The sequence below is a fragment of the Actinia tenebrosa genome, unplaced genomic scaffold, assembly GCF_029948245.1.
Source record: "Actinia tenebrosa isolate PJP-AT-01 unplaced genomic scaffold, QUT_ActTen_1.0 PGA_scaffold2__45_contigs__length_23673736, whole genome shotgun sequence".
Taxonomy (NCBI): Eukaryota; Metazoa; Cnidaria; class Anthozoa; order Actiniaria; family Actiniidae; genus Actinia; species Actinia tenebrosa.
The window spans coordinates 15,966,669-15,982,849 of NW_028292579.1; the positions used below are offsets into that span (position 1 = coordinate 15,966,669).

The window sequence follows — 16,181 nt, forward strand, 5'->3', positions numbered from 1 at the left end:
GTTTCTCGACAGTTATGTAATAATTCACACAAAACATGGGGGGAAAAAACAGGAAAGTTAGAAAAAAAAGTTTTAAAAATTTAAAAATTCTTATCTGGTTACTGTGTTCAAACTTTGTTCTGAAAAATGACTAAACACAGCTGTAAGCTATTCTTTAATTTTTTTAAAATTTTTCCTAGCATGCCATATAAGGAATATACTGAAATAAAGTGCCTTCAATTTTTAAAGACAGTCTCCTAGCAACCATAAGATGCAGCGGAAACCCTAATCCGGTCATGTTTCCGTTTTCCCGCCACCCCACCCCACACGGGGGGAACACTCCCTTGTTGATCTAAATATGGTATATCGATCCCAGTCTCTTGACGTCCATCATGCAGTGGCATGCGAACAGGAAGGCAAGATGTTGTGGTAAAGACTAAAAAATCTAAAGATATTTTACAAACATTCCTGACTTCGAACTTTCAGGCATCTCTGCCGACACCAAGCTTGGGGATTCATTAAAGAGTGGACGCCATGGCTGACGAATCGGGGGACGTAGAGGCCGATGTTCTGGGTACGTTTGTGTGTGTGTATAGTCACACCAAGTCAAGGTCTCTTATCTTCTCCAACATATACCACATTCCACACTTCTCTACATAGACTTAACTAATCTTTTATTCCATGCTTTGTTGATAATTGTAGCCCTTGTTAAGGCGACTGTTCGTCAGGAAATGGACTTGGATTTTGCCAAGAAAGTGAAAGTAGAATACAAAGGAGAAAGGACAGAGACACGAATTTTGGTGAGGCTTTTTTGGTTTCTAATCTTGAGACCTTAGTTTGCTATTTCCTGTTCATTGAATCCTGAAAATACGCCAAGGGTATCTTTTACCACCGTTAGATAAACCCGAGATTTTTTCTGATCGACAATTTCGATTTTTGAGTTTATAACTAAAAGGGTTTTTTGGCCTTTTAGCTTATGTATCAACTGTACGAAAAGTGCTCATACGATCGAGTTAGTCATGCCCATATAAATAGATTGATCCGAAACTTTAAACTTGTTTAGAAAATTCCTTCAGAATTCTTAACCCTAATATCTTAAGTATTTAATCCTCTGCAACGGTGTTCATTATTTTTTTCTGGTTCTCACAAGTAATATGATTCTAACTTGAACTCGTTAGTAAAAATGGGTAAAAACTATGCCCAAAAATAACTGTCTTTCTTAGAGGTAGCATAGTTAGAAGTAGGCGTGTACGATGTAAAACATTTTACGGTTTATGCATGCTTTATTCTTTATGTTATTACAACCCAAGTCGTAAAGTATCAAAACCCAGTTTATTTTATAATAATGTCACGATTGATTTTATTTTGCCTATCAGCTGATGTACGTCGCCAGTAGATGACAACTTGACTCCTCAAACTTGCATGTCCACACATATTAAATTAATAAGCGATGCTCTTGTAAAGTTTACGATGAACATTTTATAACAATCCTTTGTTATAAGTTCTTATAAGACCTAAGATTAAAATGTTTAGAAATATATTTTAGAAAGATTCAATTTTTTAATTATTTGTTCTTAGTTTCAAGTTTCTTTTTCTTAAACGAAAATTTTATAGTTGCATTTGCGTCACAAAATAAAGCAGTTTTTCGTTATGATGGCTGATATATATAGCCGCAGAAATGTTCATCTCAAAGCTTATTAATTATATCTCACAGAACTTTGAATTTATAGACCTGAAAACGGTTTCAAACCAGTTATTTTTGTTGCATATGGAAATAAATGAAATAATAGTTTCAATCTGTTATCATTCATAATTTCAATTACAAAATTTGATTAATAAAAACATTAACTTATTTTAGGTGATAGCTTCCAATAAGTCAGAATTTATAAGGGTTTGAAAAATAGTGATTCTTGATAATGAGAATTAGAATCCTTTTGTCCCAGCTCAATTAATTTTCTGAATTTGAGTGAAAAAAAATGCTAGAAATTCATAGATTGGAATTAATATTGCTTATATACCCTCGCAAGGCCAATCTGGGTTTTTTCCCCATGTATTTCAATATTTTACGTTTGGGTGTGTGCACTACTTCAATGTCTCCCAATTGTCTATCATAAAAATATGTTTGACTTTGTATCTTTTTGTTTATTTATCATTTGATTGTAGTTACAAATGAATAACTAGTTATTTATCTAAAAAATGTTATAAGTCTGTGTAAAAACCTTGTTGATTTTTCAGTTTCAATATTGCAACATCACAGGCTATATTCTAGGGTTATAACCTATTTCCTCGTGGCCAGTGTATTTCCCTACGTCTGACATGTTCTCCATAACCAGACACTCTGTCTATCCATTTTAGAATTAACATTCATACTCAATATCTACCTTACTCCCTGAGATAACATGGCCTTGTCATAACTAAAGACATCGGGATTTAGAATTTTAAATGAAAAGTCAAAGGTTAAACTAACTTTTACATCATGGAATGCATTCAATTTATTTCTAAATGCTTATACTCCAAGCGTGATTCATTTTGGTATTTAGAAACAGGAAGTTTATTTTCATAAGCGCTTTTCTTTGTTATGAATTTTTTTCAAATCGAACCTTGAAATTTATTTTGCTCTTTATGGATTAGAGCTGCCTTACAATATAATCATTCAGTTTATTTTATTAGTATTGTATTCATTTAATACCTTATGTTTAAGTCAAGTTTACTGCTTTTATTATTTTAATACATGTACTTCAGAAGAATTACTTCTGTAGCTATATTTATTGTTTTTATGGTTGATTACTTCTCTAAATTAAAATTTAGATAAAAGAACTCATGAAATTAATTAAATATTAAAGTGGTCAGTCCAGATGTATTGCTACGAGTGTCCTTTTGGTCATCACATGTTTTGGTTGTCAGATTGTACACTGTACATGGAATAAATTGTGTTCAAGTTATTTCAATTAATAAGCTAGGAGATGTAAAAATAAAATGAAGACAAGGTTAATCTTTCTCTTTTTCTGAGCATAATATTTATTAGCCTATGGCTAAAAACCTTTGGCCCTGACTTCAGGATGAAATTAGAATGTAGTCTAGGTTTTATTTTGTGATTCAACAAGTTTTTCATACCACAAGTGCAGAAAAGCCAAGCGCTTAAATAATATGGCTGCTTTGTTTCATTAGAAACACTGACACAGCTCACACTAATGGTAAGAAGTTAGAAATTCCTAACACAATGTTGTGAGAAAATTCACATTTTGAGTAAAGGATTTAGTGACTTTAATTTTTTCTGGTTCAAATTACTCATAGATAATATTAATTGATCTTAAAATGATTTCATTGTGTCTGGTATTTAATTACAACATAATGTGGTAATGTTTCAGCCACATTTCTGCCAAAGCATGTTACAAAATTAGTGGCACGTCTTTGTTTTAATAAAGTATTTATTATAAAAAAATGTTACAAATTTATCCTCTGCTGTCGGCTTTTAGGCTGCTGCCAGTGGCGTATATTTTATCAAATGACAGTAAATTTATTTATTGAACTTAACAGGATTACTTTCTTTGTTATTCTAATGCTATGTCACAATATTTTAAAAGTTCATACATGGTAGATAGATTGTAATCGATTTTCTCATAAGTAAGATTTTTGTCTGAGTAACATTAATATCAATATTAAGCATTAATTGCAAACAAGGGAATAATACTCAAAGGAATGGTGATACCTAAAAAACACTGTAATCTAAATTCCATTCTACTACACATATACCAAGGTATAAAAAACACCTTCAACATTGTGGGGGGGGGGGGGGGGGGGGGGGGGCTTAGATTTAAACCTCCCTCCCCCAATTGATGGTTTTCATGGTGGCCATGTTGGAGGAACTTAACGAAAGAATTATCATTGAATTCTTTTGTTATACCCTCCAACATGGATGCCGTGTCTTTTGTTATTTAATTCTCTTGGGAATGGTTGAAAACCATCAATAGTATTAGACTATGTAACAATTAAACCATTGTCGAATAATCTATGAGTCAACACTCTTTGACCCATAGATCATGAGGGCGTTATAGACGCACGAGAGAAAATATAAAGAACATACAGTAGAAAGGCGTAGCTGAGTGCACTCTAGCTCGTTAAGAATTCTATATATTTTCTCAAGTGCATCTTTAACACAATGGGCGAGCCACTTTCTGTTGTCTAATTGATTTATAATATAGCTAGATTCAAGAAAAGATAAACTGTGCAGCCCATGGAAAAATAGTTCATAGGTTTTCAACCAATCAGAGCGTGCGTTATATCACTTATCTCGCTCGTGCGCTCCCTATCGACGCTATCAGATTTGAAAATTTAGAGAAAAAAGGTGAGCGTCCTTTGAGATCAGCGTGTGTGAGCGTGCAACCCATGGGGAAATGGTTCATTGGTTTTTGGCCAACCAGAGCGCACGTAATAATCTAGCTATATTATAATAGTCAATAGCCCATTTGTCATTTGGGCTCAAGGACTAATTGGTAGTAAGACTAAAAGTAGGGAACTGACATTTGAAAATTTAGTGGATGATTAGATAGGACTTGGCTTGAATTGGACAGGCTAAAATGTACCACCCATTGTTTAGAGACAACTTCCAGTGTTGTCCCAGTGTAACTTACCTTTGAGATTGTGTTCTTACACGTACTTATTGTTTTTATTTTCTAGGCCTTATCAGCCTACCGGGTGTACATAGTGAGCAACAGCAAGACAGCTCCAAAGGTAACATTGTATTAATGTAGCTATCATCTCTTGTAACTGACATCTTTCTACTGGTCAGGAGAAAGATTAGAGTTAGAAAGTGTTCTACAGTACAGTAAAATAATATGAAGCTAGAAAAGTAATTTGTAGAATGTACAGTACAGTATGTCTTGCAGTCACAACTGGAACTCAGGGCTTAAAATACACTGTAATGGCTGGATACACACAAAAGTATTTTTTCATATTTTGCCAAAGACTTTAATTTCATTGCAAATATGAAGACCTTACACTATTAATGATCATCAGAAGTGAAGTATTTTAAACCTTGTGTTCAAGCAAGGTCTTGTGTGACCATGCTGTTGGAGATGAATTCATATAAAACAGCCTTTTCCATGCTCTGTTCTAATACAGCATGCAAGAAATAATGTATGATATGGGAGACAATGAAGTCTGCTTAAAAAGCCAAAAATGGTTTCCCCAAAATGAATTAAGCTACAGTAAGTTAATTTTTCAAGTTTTTTAAATGTAAAATAATAGAGGTACGATTTATATTTTGTTTTTCACAGATTGAATCCAGTTTTCATATCCTGGCAATTCAAACAATAGAGAGTCTAAAGCCTCTCCTGGTAAGTACAGTATAAGTTTTTAACCAGGTTTACTTCAGAAGGGTTAATATAGTGTTTTTTTGAATATTGTGTATACTTAAACTGTAGTTGTGCAATGCCGAAATTAGGATTTGGTCTATTGTCACCAGTTATAAATGTAAGAGGCACCAACTGATTATTTTTGATTGACAGCAGTGAAAACCCACATTTTAGCAGACAGCTCACAAGTACTGACTAAGCTTACCTGTAATATCGAAAACTGTTGTATACAAATGATATCTGTAAAATAAATGTCATGAGACCTTAAAAAGGGAAATCTTGCATCGAAATGAAAAAGGCGTAGTTCTGTACTTTACAAAGCCCTCTCTATTAGTGTATGGAACAGATACGCAATAATGTGGACTTTTTTTACCTTTTTTACACTCTGTGTATAAGTCGAAGTTGATTTTTCATGGTCAATTTTAGGTGATAAAAAGTCTACTAATACACCAGCAAATACGGTAGTTGAAAATTGTGAGTGTATAACAGTGTTCGTTGTTGTTGCTTTTCTCTAGTGCAACATAACTGCAGCAGAAAAGTTGTATAACATTAAAGTATTCCAACCAAAAGACTGTATAGAGATCATAGCAAACATCCAGGCAGCACTCAAGTCTTCTTTTCCTGCTGGAAACCCTGAGTAAGTACTTGCTTTTTGCTCTAGGATCAATAGACCCTTTCTCAGACTAATTCAAAGGTTGTTGGTTTTAATCTTCAACAAGGTCATGCATCCTCAAGAACATAACATTTTTGGCAAATAACATTAATATATTATGGTTACTACCCACTGACATTAATTATTAACCTTGGTTATTGCTCATTACTGTAGTCTAACTTATTCTAAAAGTTAGGATATATCTGTGTGTGTTAAGTCGTTTCAGGCTCTCACTTGGACCATCGGAAGAAATAGAGACCAGATTAATGAAAATAAACAATCTTGTCAACACATTACGAAACACTGAAGCTGATGCTGAGTTTGGACCTTGTGGTAAGTATGGGACCATTGGTCTTGTAAATCTATAAAAACAGAGCTGAAGACAATGGTAAATTATGGTCAACTGCCTTTTAGAAGGATTCTTTTGACCAGTCACATTGACTGGTAACATATCAATCAGTCCAATGTGGACAGTCATGTTTGACCAAAAATCCACTTACAGTATCAGCAGCAGTAAGGGGGACTCGCGATCGATGCCAAAGATATACGGGTTTAACTCGCGGATTTACGAAGACGGGTACAGCAGATTTACGGGTATTTTGGTATCGTAAACGGAGGTTAAAATATTCCTTAGATATACATGGCCACCATCAACGACATTCAAAACAAAACTGTGCGCAGGCTCGGAAATCAGGTGATGGATAACTCAGACGCTGACTTTGTCTTCGCTACATTTATGGAGGGAAAGACAGACAAAACTATGAATCACAAAATGGCTGAAAAGATAATCAACAGAATGCCGGCCGGTGACTACCGTTTGGAGTTGACATTCGTAAAGTACTTAGACGGTGAGTGGATAATAGAAAAGGGTCGTAATCCTATCAGAGCGTCTGGTAAGCAGAACCTGTTCGTTTTGAATAAGCACACACGACCGGGAGCACTTGAGGGAATAGACATGCTCTTCTACGAGGTCGCTTACCCGGTTACCGTGGTCATCTACGGTGCATACGAAATTAAGAAGCCGGATGTTAAGAAGTTGCGACCAATGCGACATCCTGGTAACTGTGTCGGGAAGCTGGTTAGGGAGTTTTTCGAAGATTCCTCTCGGGGTGGTAAGCTTACGCCAAAAAGAAGAGAAGCCATCAGGAAATGGGAGCATTCTACTCGTAAAACTGGAGGCTCCATCGAAAACATCAAAAAGTTAGAAACTGCCTTAGAACGCCGCATACACGTGAAGGACATCACCGACGGTTTCATTTACGAAGGGACGAAAAAGTATGGAGGCCGGGGAGCGCCTATTGTTATCTATCAACACAACGCGCACGCATGGAGAGAACTTAGGTTTCCAAGAAAGAAGGAGACAAAGGTCTACAAGGGGTCACCACTCATAGATTTGATCCACGAGAATTCCATATGGCTAATGGATTCGGAAGGAAATCAATTCATGACGCAAGACGGCACTCTTTACCGGCCCGAGAGCGAACACCAGCGCATCCAAAGCGCCTGCGAAACCCTTGGTGAGGACTTTTCAGATGAGGTCCTTAGCTCCCGCAGTTTGGACTTCCTGGCCGCAAAGAAAAGAAACGGCTGGAAACCCACCCCAAAAGAATTCGGAGACATAGCCAAAGCCTGTGTAGAACACGGCCATGGAGGTCTGTGGAACATGGAGTACGACGAAGATCAATACGTATCCCTGGATATGAAACATTGCTACCCTGCCAGTTTTAAAGGCCTTGGGGATTGTAAGGAGTATTACGATAGATACGGGCATCCCGACTCACAATTCTTTCGTGTCGCGTTAGACTGTAAATACGACGCACCAGCAACAGGATTCGTCAGACTAACCACATGGGAGTTAGCAGAAGACTTACATCCAATAATTTACGCGTGGTACGGGAAACATCTACAGGAGAAAGAATGGATCCCTGTGCCCCTGCTGAAGTTTCTCGAAGAGCGTAAACTCCTCACATACACAGCGCATGAAGCCATACTTTGCCATAGCGCCTTCACACAATGGCTCCCAGAGCACAACCCCACAGCGCGGGTTGTCATAGGAAAGTTCACACAGGGCGCTAAGGAAGGAGAAAAACACATGCAACGGCGTTTGATAACAGACGACGGTGAGTTGAGCTTCTTAATAAAACGCGCGCATGAGCAAGGAACCATGGTGTCCGTAGAGAAGTGGAATTATTTCATAGAAGGCCAAGGGGAACGGCAATGGAATGCGCTGTGTTATTACCAAGATCATCGCCCGCAATATTACCATCTTCGGGCCAGCATGTTAGCATATGCGCACATTAATCTATTGTCAATGCTGTTGCGGTTTGACAAAGAGGATATCCCACGCGTAGCCACGGATTCTTTGTATGTAAAGCCAGAAGTGTTAGAAAAGATGCAGGAATTCTATACAGAGGACGAACTTGCAGAGAGCGGTCAATGGCGCGTCAAAGACGAAGAAATAAAGGCCTGGAGAGAACGCGTAGAATACCACGGGGAACACACACATGGTTCAATAACGCCCACTGTGGAGCCTTTACCGTCGGTTGCCAATCCAATATCTTACAAACGCTTCTCTTACCTCTACGGAACCGGTGGCAGTGGTAAAACTACGCGTGTCTTGAAACTATTTCCAAAGATAAAGGTGTTAACACCAACGCATCGTCTGGAGCGAGAATTAACGGAGATGGGTTACGATGCGCAGACCTACCACAGCTTCTTTCGCTGGAATGGTCAAAAGTGGGTACCAGAAGCCATCCACGACATACCCCCGGTGATACTTTGGGATGAGATTTGCACCGTTCCTTTAGAAATCCTGCAGGAGTTCGTAGAATTCCTCCGTGGAAAGTGTCAAGTGATATTCGCCGGAGATCCTTGCCAGCCTCCTCCAATAACCGGAGAGATGCCCCATAAATGGTTAAAAGAAATGGTAGACCACTCCGAAGAAATTAACACCGACTACCGCAGTAAGGATCAAATAAGAAACCTGAAAGCAGAACTTCGGGGCCTTAGTGACGCGGAACAAAACAAGATACTGCGCAAACGTGTACGAGCGAAGTCCTACGAGGACTTCCTTTACGCATGGCATCCAAAGGATCTGGTGCTGAGCAGCAAACGCGCAGCACAGTCTCGCATACAAAAGGATTTGCTAAATATACACCGAGAGCGCTTCCCTACGCATCCCGTACCTGTTTCTTACAAACCCCACGATACCCGAATGCAAAAAAGAGATGTCTGGGTACCTGGTACCGACATCCAACTACAAAATGCTGTAACACATGATAAAGCCTGGGTACCCATAGAAAAAGTAGAAAGAATTACCTCACACCCCGATTGGCGCTTAGGCTATTGCATGACAGTCCACAGCGCGCAAGGGCTTACCATAAAAGAAACCTTATGGATCATAGACCAGCGGCTGTGTTGGAGCAACCTTATCTACACTGCCGTAAGCCGCGTAGAATATGCCAAGCAGTTAAAAAGAGCCTGGGGTCCGCAACTGCGCTACGACCGCACCCCAGAGGACGTAGCCAAAGAGAACATTGCTAAGAAACTCCTTCGCTACAAAAGACACGACGAAGAAAAGAGTACGGATCCCCGCTATGCGGGGGTCAAATTCGACCTATGCGTGGACGACGTCTATAAGAAAGGGGCACGGTGTGCCAAGTGTAACATACCGCTACTATGGAGGTTTGACCCAAATGACGATCAGCAGTTCTCCGTGGATCGTATAAATAACAAACGCGGCCATTGTAGAGGCAATGTAAGACTGACATGCCTAGAGTGCAATCGGGCGCGCGGTGCTGCGCTACTTTGAAGGGCAGCTAGCACTACTCTGAGTCTTTGGGGACTATGAGCAGCTCTTCCTTGACAAATCCACGACTTGGGCCATTTAGGTAATACAACACGGGTTGCCCTTCCTTGGTGACGGACTTCGAAATCTCATACGTTTCCAGGGACCAGTTAGGATCCGTGGCTCTCTTACTGCCACCTTCGAGTTCCCCCGGCTGATAGAGGTATCTGACCACTATGTCGCGGGGTAGCTTTTTTTCCTTCAGTCCGACCGCCCTTGAACTTCTGACGTAGGACTTGTGTTCCACGTGTTTCTTTTTTATGGCATCCTTGGGTTTCATTCCCGTAGCCCTGGCCACCTCGTTGTTCAAAGCCACGATGACCTGGGGGAGCCTCTGAGTCCATTCCCTGTTGCGTTTGGAGGGATCTTCCAGCTCTTTCCAATACTGGTATCCAAAGAGACGCTCGGCCAAGGTCTTATTGAATCTTTCGACGATGCTCTGACCCCTGTGGTACTCAGCTTCGGCTCTCCTAATCTTGGTGTCGTGGTCTTTCAGGGTTTTGGTAACCACGCCCATGAACTCTGTCCCCGCATCCACTTGCAGCAGCTTAGGCCATTTCAAGACGCGCTTATAAATCCTACCTAGGGCTTCTGCGACTTCCCCAGAATCCTTGCTGGTTATGGGTTCGGCGTCCTTGTATCTGCTTGCGATATCGACTACGGTCAAAGCGTACCTATAGGTCTTTTTTCTCACCTTATCGTGCGGCAAGAAAAGCAAATCTGCCTGATGAACTTCATTGGGGGCATTTACGGTAAAGCTGGGCCTGGGAATGTACTTGGGCACGGGAAGATAAACCTGCCAGAGGGTTTGTTTTTTTAGCCAGTTCTTAGCCGTTTCTTCTGATACCCTGGCCGCGGTCGCGAGTTTCTTGATGGCCGACGCTCCTCTCCAATAGCCTTCAGGTCCATAGTAAATCCTTTTGAGTTTGTCCTCTACGCGGCCCATTATATGAATTCCAAAACGAGATTGATCTTACGTCCGTTAAAATCCACCGTCTTTCCGTCCACTTTGATGGTGATGTTTATGCTTTCTACCAAATTAGACAAATCATAGCTTAAAGAAATGGGAGTGTATTCTTCTGAGTCAAATGGATTACCTTTGGGCAGAAACTTGGACATAAGAGAAGACTTTTCTCCATTGTTGTAACTATGAACCAAGTCGCAATAGACTTCGTAAGAGGATGCGACTTTCCATTTCACAGGTATGGCTGTGTTGGTAATTTCCTTGCCTGAGACACCTAGTAAAGATCCTAATGCATCAGCTTTTCCTAGGGTTACCGAGAAATTGTTAGGAAGATTATGTTTGAAGGTCATTTCGTGCGGCAGCCCTGTGGTGAGAGTATAACCGCGCTTGGCGAGCTCCTTAGCAAGGGTGATTGGCGTGTAATGTCCATCGGGTAGCATTACGCTTTGATAATTGTTAGATCCCTTATGCACAGTGACCATACCATTGACTAAATTATACCAAGAATTGTACAAAGAGCAACTAACCAGCCTAGCCTTATGGGCTTTGATGGGGGGGTTCAGATAAGTGGTAAAGTTATTCTTGTCGCTTTCCAAAAAGACGATCATATATTTCAGGAAACACAGTTCCCCTCTAGTGATCTGAGCGCAGCTTAGACTAAATACGCCAAAGCTACGCCTCCCGCCAGCCCTGCGACTCCTACAAAGACCAATTCATTGTCTTTTTGTTTCTTAGAAGGCTGGTAGTAATTCTTGAACTGAGGCTTTTTCGACCCCGTTAATGCCGCGGGGTGCGCTTGCGCATAAAGTTTAAAGGCGTAGTCTGTGTTTTCGAAGTTCTTATCCGCCTGCATTTTGTCTTGGTAGTTCTTGTCCAACCAATCCCTGTAAGCTTGTCTTTTTTCATTCCAAGCCGCCACGTCTCGCTGATATTTCTCCAGCGCTAAGTCGTGTCTCTTCCTTTCGGCGGCTAAATCTCCGCTGCGATCACCTCTAACTAATCTATCCAAATATTGACCACCATAATTAGCTCCAGTGAATGCTAAAGCTGCAATAACTCCACCTGCGACTAAGCCAGCCATTATATATTACGCCGTAGGCAGGTACTTTTCCTTTCGTAGGTAATCCTTTAGCATGATAGCCCCGCCTACGGCAGCGGTCATTTTAGCAAAATTAGCGAAGCTCTTGCTTGGGTCTTCAGTAAAGTCTTCTTTGAGCACTTTCTTACCTACCCAACCAATACCCGCAACGATGGAAGTAATGATAGCTGCTTCTTCAACAGTTTTCAACAACGCGGTTGACATTATATTACAAAGCGAGAAGGAAAATCTAGGTCGCCACGGCACGTGGTGATAAATTTACTCCATTTCAGGGATCTTACTTTTTCTAACAGCTGGTTCCACAGGTGCGTGATATGTTGGTGGTTCTACCTTTTTCGTAGCCCGCCATTGTAAGTAGAGGCTGTCTGCTGCTATAGCGACTCCTAACGCGCCAATGACGTATCCCGGATTAATAAAGGATTCCTCTTCTTCTACCTTTTCTTCTTTTTTGGCTTTGTTCTTCTTATTCATCTCCGCGAGCTTCTTTCCGGCAGCGACTCTGCCTGGAGATTTAGCCTTGGTAATCTTGGTATCTTCTACGGGTGGTTGTTCTTCGGTGCCACTCATCTTATATTAAGGGACTTGAAGGACTTGACAAGTAACTTGATGACGACTTGACAATGACTTGACTAAGTACTTGACAACGACTTGATTAAGTACTTGAGGTGACTTGACAACGACTTGACTAAGTACTTGACAACGACTTGACTAAGTACTTGAGGCGACTTGATCAGGTACCTCGGCAAGTGCCGCCTGGAAGACCTTTTCGACTTCTCTATCCTTCTTGAAGTCCTTCCAAGATGTTCCGAAGGAACCTAGTACCTCCTTCAAGTCGACGTGCTGAGCTACGTGAAGTGCCGCAGAGGCGACTGCCATTAACTTACCGCACTTCAAAGACAACCAACCGCAGGTTATCTTAAGTTCTTGGGCGATGACATAGTCCTCGCTTATGTCCTTCCGCAGTTGCTCCACGTCGTCTATAGGCAGCGCAAGTCCAAGGAGCTTGGTGGCAAGTCGGATAGCGGAGTCTGCTACGGCGTCCGTGGTCTTACTTGCAAGGGCGGCCTCGTACCTCTTATGGAACTTTTTGACTTCCTCTTCTGACAACTTATTAACCTGCTCATGGGTAAGTTCCTTGCCTATCATTTCTTTGCACTTCCCAGAAGACACCAGGATGTTAAGTTGTTCCTTAAGGTTACTTTCGTCTAACTGCGTGGGGACTTCATCTAAGAGCTGCTCAATATCCATATACATTAGGAATCATAGATTCCAACCGTGTAGGGAAACCTCAAAGAGAAGATCATCTTGGAATGTTGGTGCGTTTTTAAATGCCGCATGTATTCATGCAACTGTTCCTTGGATATCTCACCGCCGTAGTCGCTTAAGATGGTTTCCAGGTCACTCCGGCTCAGAGTATAAAATACGACAAGTGAGCCTATGTTTTCCCTGAAGGGCTTAGAGACACTGGTAAGCTGCTGGGAAAGCAACCAAACGCTGATATTGTCATGCCTACCGCTGAAGGCGAGTTTAACGAGCTCGGAAGTGCGTCTTTTTACGTCGTCCCCGCAGGCAATGTCATCCAATATGAGGAGCGTCTGCGTATCTTTAGGGAATTGCTTGTGCCAGAACTTCAAATGGCTGGATAACTCGTTAGGGTCTAAGATATCCACAAAGAAGTCGTCATCTTTCACTCCTATGCCTTCCCAGGTGCGGTTATTCACGTAGGTGGGGCATAATAGGACAATATAGTCGAAGCGGTATCTAAAGGGTCCTAATAGCTGCTCCACGACGAACTGCGTTTTGCCGCAGCCGGTGGGTCCTACGATCAGAGCATTGCAGGGAATATGGTTCGGATCCATTATATATACGATGGACCCAGTGGACGCAGTAAGAAGGATTGCCGGCGACGCAAAAGATAAAAGAGACACCATAGAAATGCAAAGGGAGGAGATAGACCGGTTAAAAGAGCGCGTGCAGGAATTGTACGATGAAATGTGCGGTCTGAAGCGCGCAGAACGGTTTGGTGCGCTTTTGACGATGGCCGGTTGGGCAAAAGAAAGCGTGCAGGACTTTATTAAGTATCCCTTATAAGGCTTAAATAACACTTAGTTATAATGAAGTGCAAGCAATGTGAAAGGGAGTTCAGCAGCAAGCAAAGATTGCAATATCACGTCGAAAGACGGGTATGCAGTAAGGAAGTAAACAACGTTACCGTTTGCGAGGACTGTGATAAGCAGTTTAGCAGCGCGCAGGCGTTGGAGTACCATCGTAGCAGAAGGGTTTGTTTAAAGAACGTATGCGTGCGCTGCGACGAGGACGTTACCGACGCCTGGCACCGACATAGATGCCTTGGTAATTACGATCTGCTGGGCGTAGCATGTGAGGAGCACGGTGACGTTGCCGCCCGATGTTGTCCGGTTGACACCACGAAAGAGTTAACGCAAAGGAAGAAAGAAATAGACGAAACGTTTGCGGAGTTTGACCTCGTAGAAGGTGTAAGGTGGGAAAATAGAGAGTACTGGGAGGCCAACTGTGAGCGCTGCGGCTGTCAAAGGAGCGGTCAACACATTTGGCAGTGTTTGTATGAGGGTCAAGGCGGCTTTAAAGAGTACTTAGATCGCTTCGAAGCTTGGCATGCCAGTAACGAGGTGGCAAGGAAAGCCCGTAGAAGTTAGGAAGGGAACTAAAATAGTAAAATAGGGTTTGTGCAAAGAGTCTCAAATCCCATTCTTATTTTTCTTGTTGTTTGTTAAGTATCATCAACATTTAACAAAACAACAATAAAAATAAGGACCCCCTTTAAAGGTATATGCTAGCCTACGCAGCCGCATTCTTTGGAGGATTCCTAATCGCCCTTTCAATATATGGACTGTATTACTTGCGAACTACCTGCCGACTGCATACCGATACCCAAACCGCGTAAAAAATACACCTGCCTTCATTGCGACAGGGTATTCTCCGAAGGATCCTTTGTGGGGCATTGGTGCTCCGCGGATCCTAAAGCGCAGCGGGCGCTTAACTACAAAGAGGAGATGGAGTGACTCTTCTTTCAATGTCAAACTTCCATCGGCCATTTACCTTACCATAGCTGCGTAAGTGGGTGAATTCCTCGCCCTGAATTACGTACCGCACGCAATCCGGCGCCCAAAGGGAATACTCTATACCCTCTGAGTCTTTGAGGACTAACCGCAGACGGTTGATGTCTTCGAAGACGACGTAATTTTTTATTTCATACGCTGCGCCTTCCACCAAATCACGCCAATGTATCAAATTGAGTCGCATTATATCTATGAAATATTTCCAAATGCGTTGTCAGCGTCTCCGTGCTTTTAAAACGTTTGCAGCACCACCGACAAGGAATACGAATACCTTCCGCATAACCGCTAATGGCACGACAGATGACGTCGTAATCGTCACAAACCATAGTTAAGAAACCATTTGCGTCATACTGCGAAATTAACTTGCGTTGATCTGGGGAAAGTATGCCGTTCCCTTTCGGTGTCTTCAATTCAATACAGAACCCGCGGTAATGCTTGTGGGCGTTCAAGATAAGCAGGTCAGGCTGGCCGCGTTTGTAACCCTTTTGCCAGCTTTTTATGCGTTTGCTGTCAGAGTCTTGTAATTCCCCTAAGCCGGGTGTTATGAGCATCTGTGGATAGAAGCGGCGGATGTAATCCACGACTTTCTTATGCAGGTCGAACTCATTTTCGATCTTAAATACCAACTTGTTGGGGGTGTCGAACCGCTTTTCTATCTCATACTTACCGGTTTTCCTTAGCGTGGGTAGGACTTCCTCGAGGACCCAATCCTGGAATGTTTCTGCCGTTGGCATCTTTGAGCTAAATATCAACTGATACAACCCAGATTCGGTTACGTACAGGGAATGTGGGTGTGAATTGGGAGGGAGGCGATTCACCTCCATTCTAAGTTCGCTAAGCTTTTTCTTATACTTTTCGTGAACATGCACCTTAATCGCATCTTTTGGGTCTGCGTAACCTAACGCCAAAGCCACCCCTCTTGCCTTAAAATACAGCTTATCGCCTTGCACTATGCATTGCAGTTTGGTTTCGTTGTTTTCGAATACGCGCAGCATGGTATATCAAAAAGATATTCTATCTTTTTTTCTAGAGGCAAACAAGTTTATCAAAAATGTCCTAGTACGCAACGCTTTTTAGCTGATTCATTTCCACGCTTAGCTGCGCGTCTGAGACTACGAAAATGTACGCGTTTATCTTAGTAGTGTCGCTGGCATGTTTGGTGCGCTTGATCTCCAACGTAATGCCGTC

At 41.7% G+C, this 16,181-nt stretch overlaps 1 protein-coding gene across 7 annotated transcripts in view; it reads left to right on the forward strand.

Moving 5' to 3' along the window:
* The first annotated feature begins 366 nt into the window (after nt 1–366).
* LOC116297813 (F-actin-uncapping protein LRRC16A) overlaps nt 367–16,181 on the forward strand; it is a 53,468-nt gene continuing 37,653 nt past the window's right edge. For all 7 annotated transcript variants that reach the window (XM_031706111.2, XM_031706114.2, XM_031706115.2 and 4 more), the window contains exons 1-6: nt 367–553; nt 682–779; nt 4,657–4,710; nt 5,256–5,315; nt 5,849–5,970; nt 6,203–6,318. In XM_031706111.2, coding sequence (XP_031561971.2) covers nt 514–553; nt 682–779; nt 4,657–4,710; nt 5,256–5,315; nt 5,849–5,970; nt 6,203–6,318 — 490 coding nt within the window. In that variant the 5' untranslated portion in view covers nt 367–513. The remainder of the gene's footprint in view (nt 554–681; nt 780–4,656; nt 4,711–5,255; nt 5,316–5,848; nt 5,971–6,202; nt 6,319–16,181) is intronic.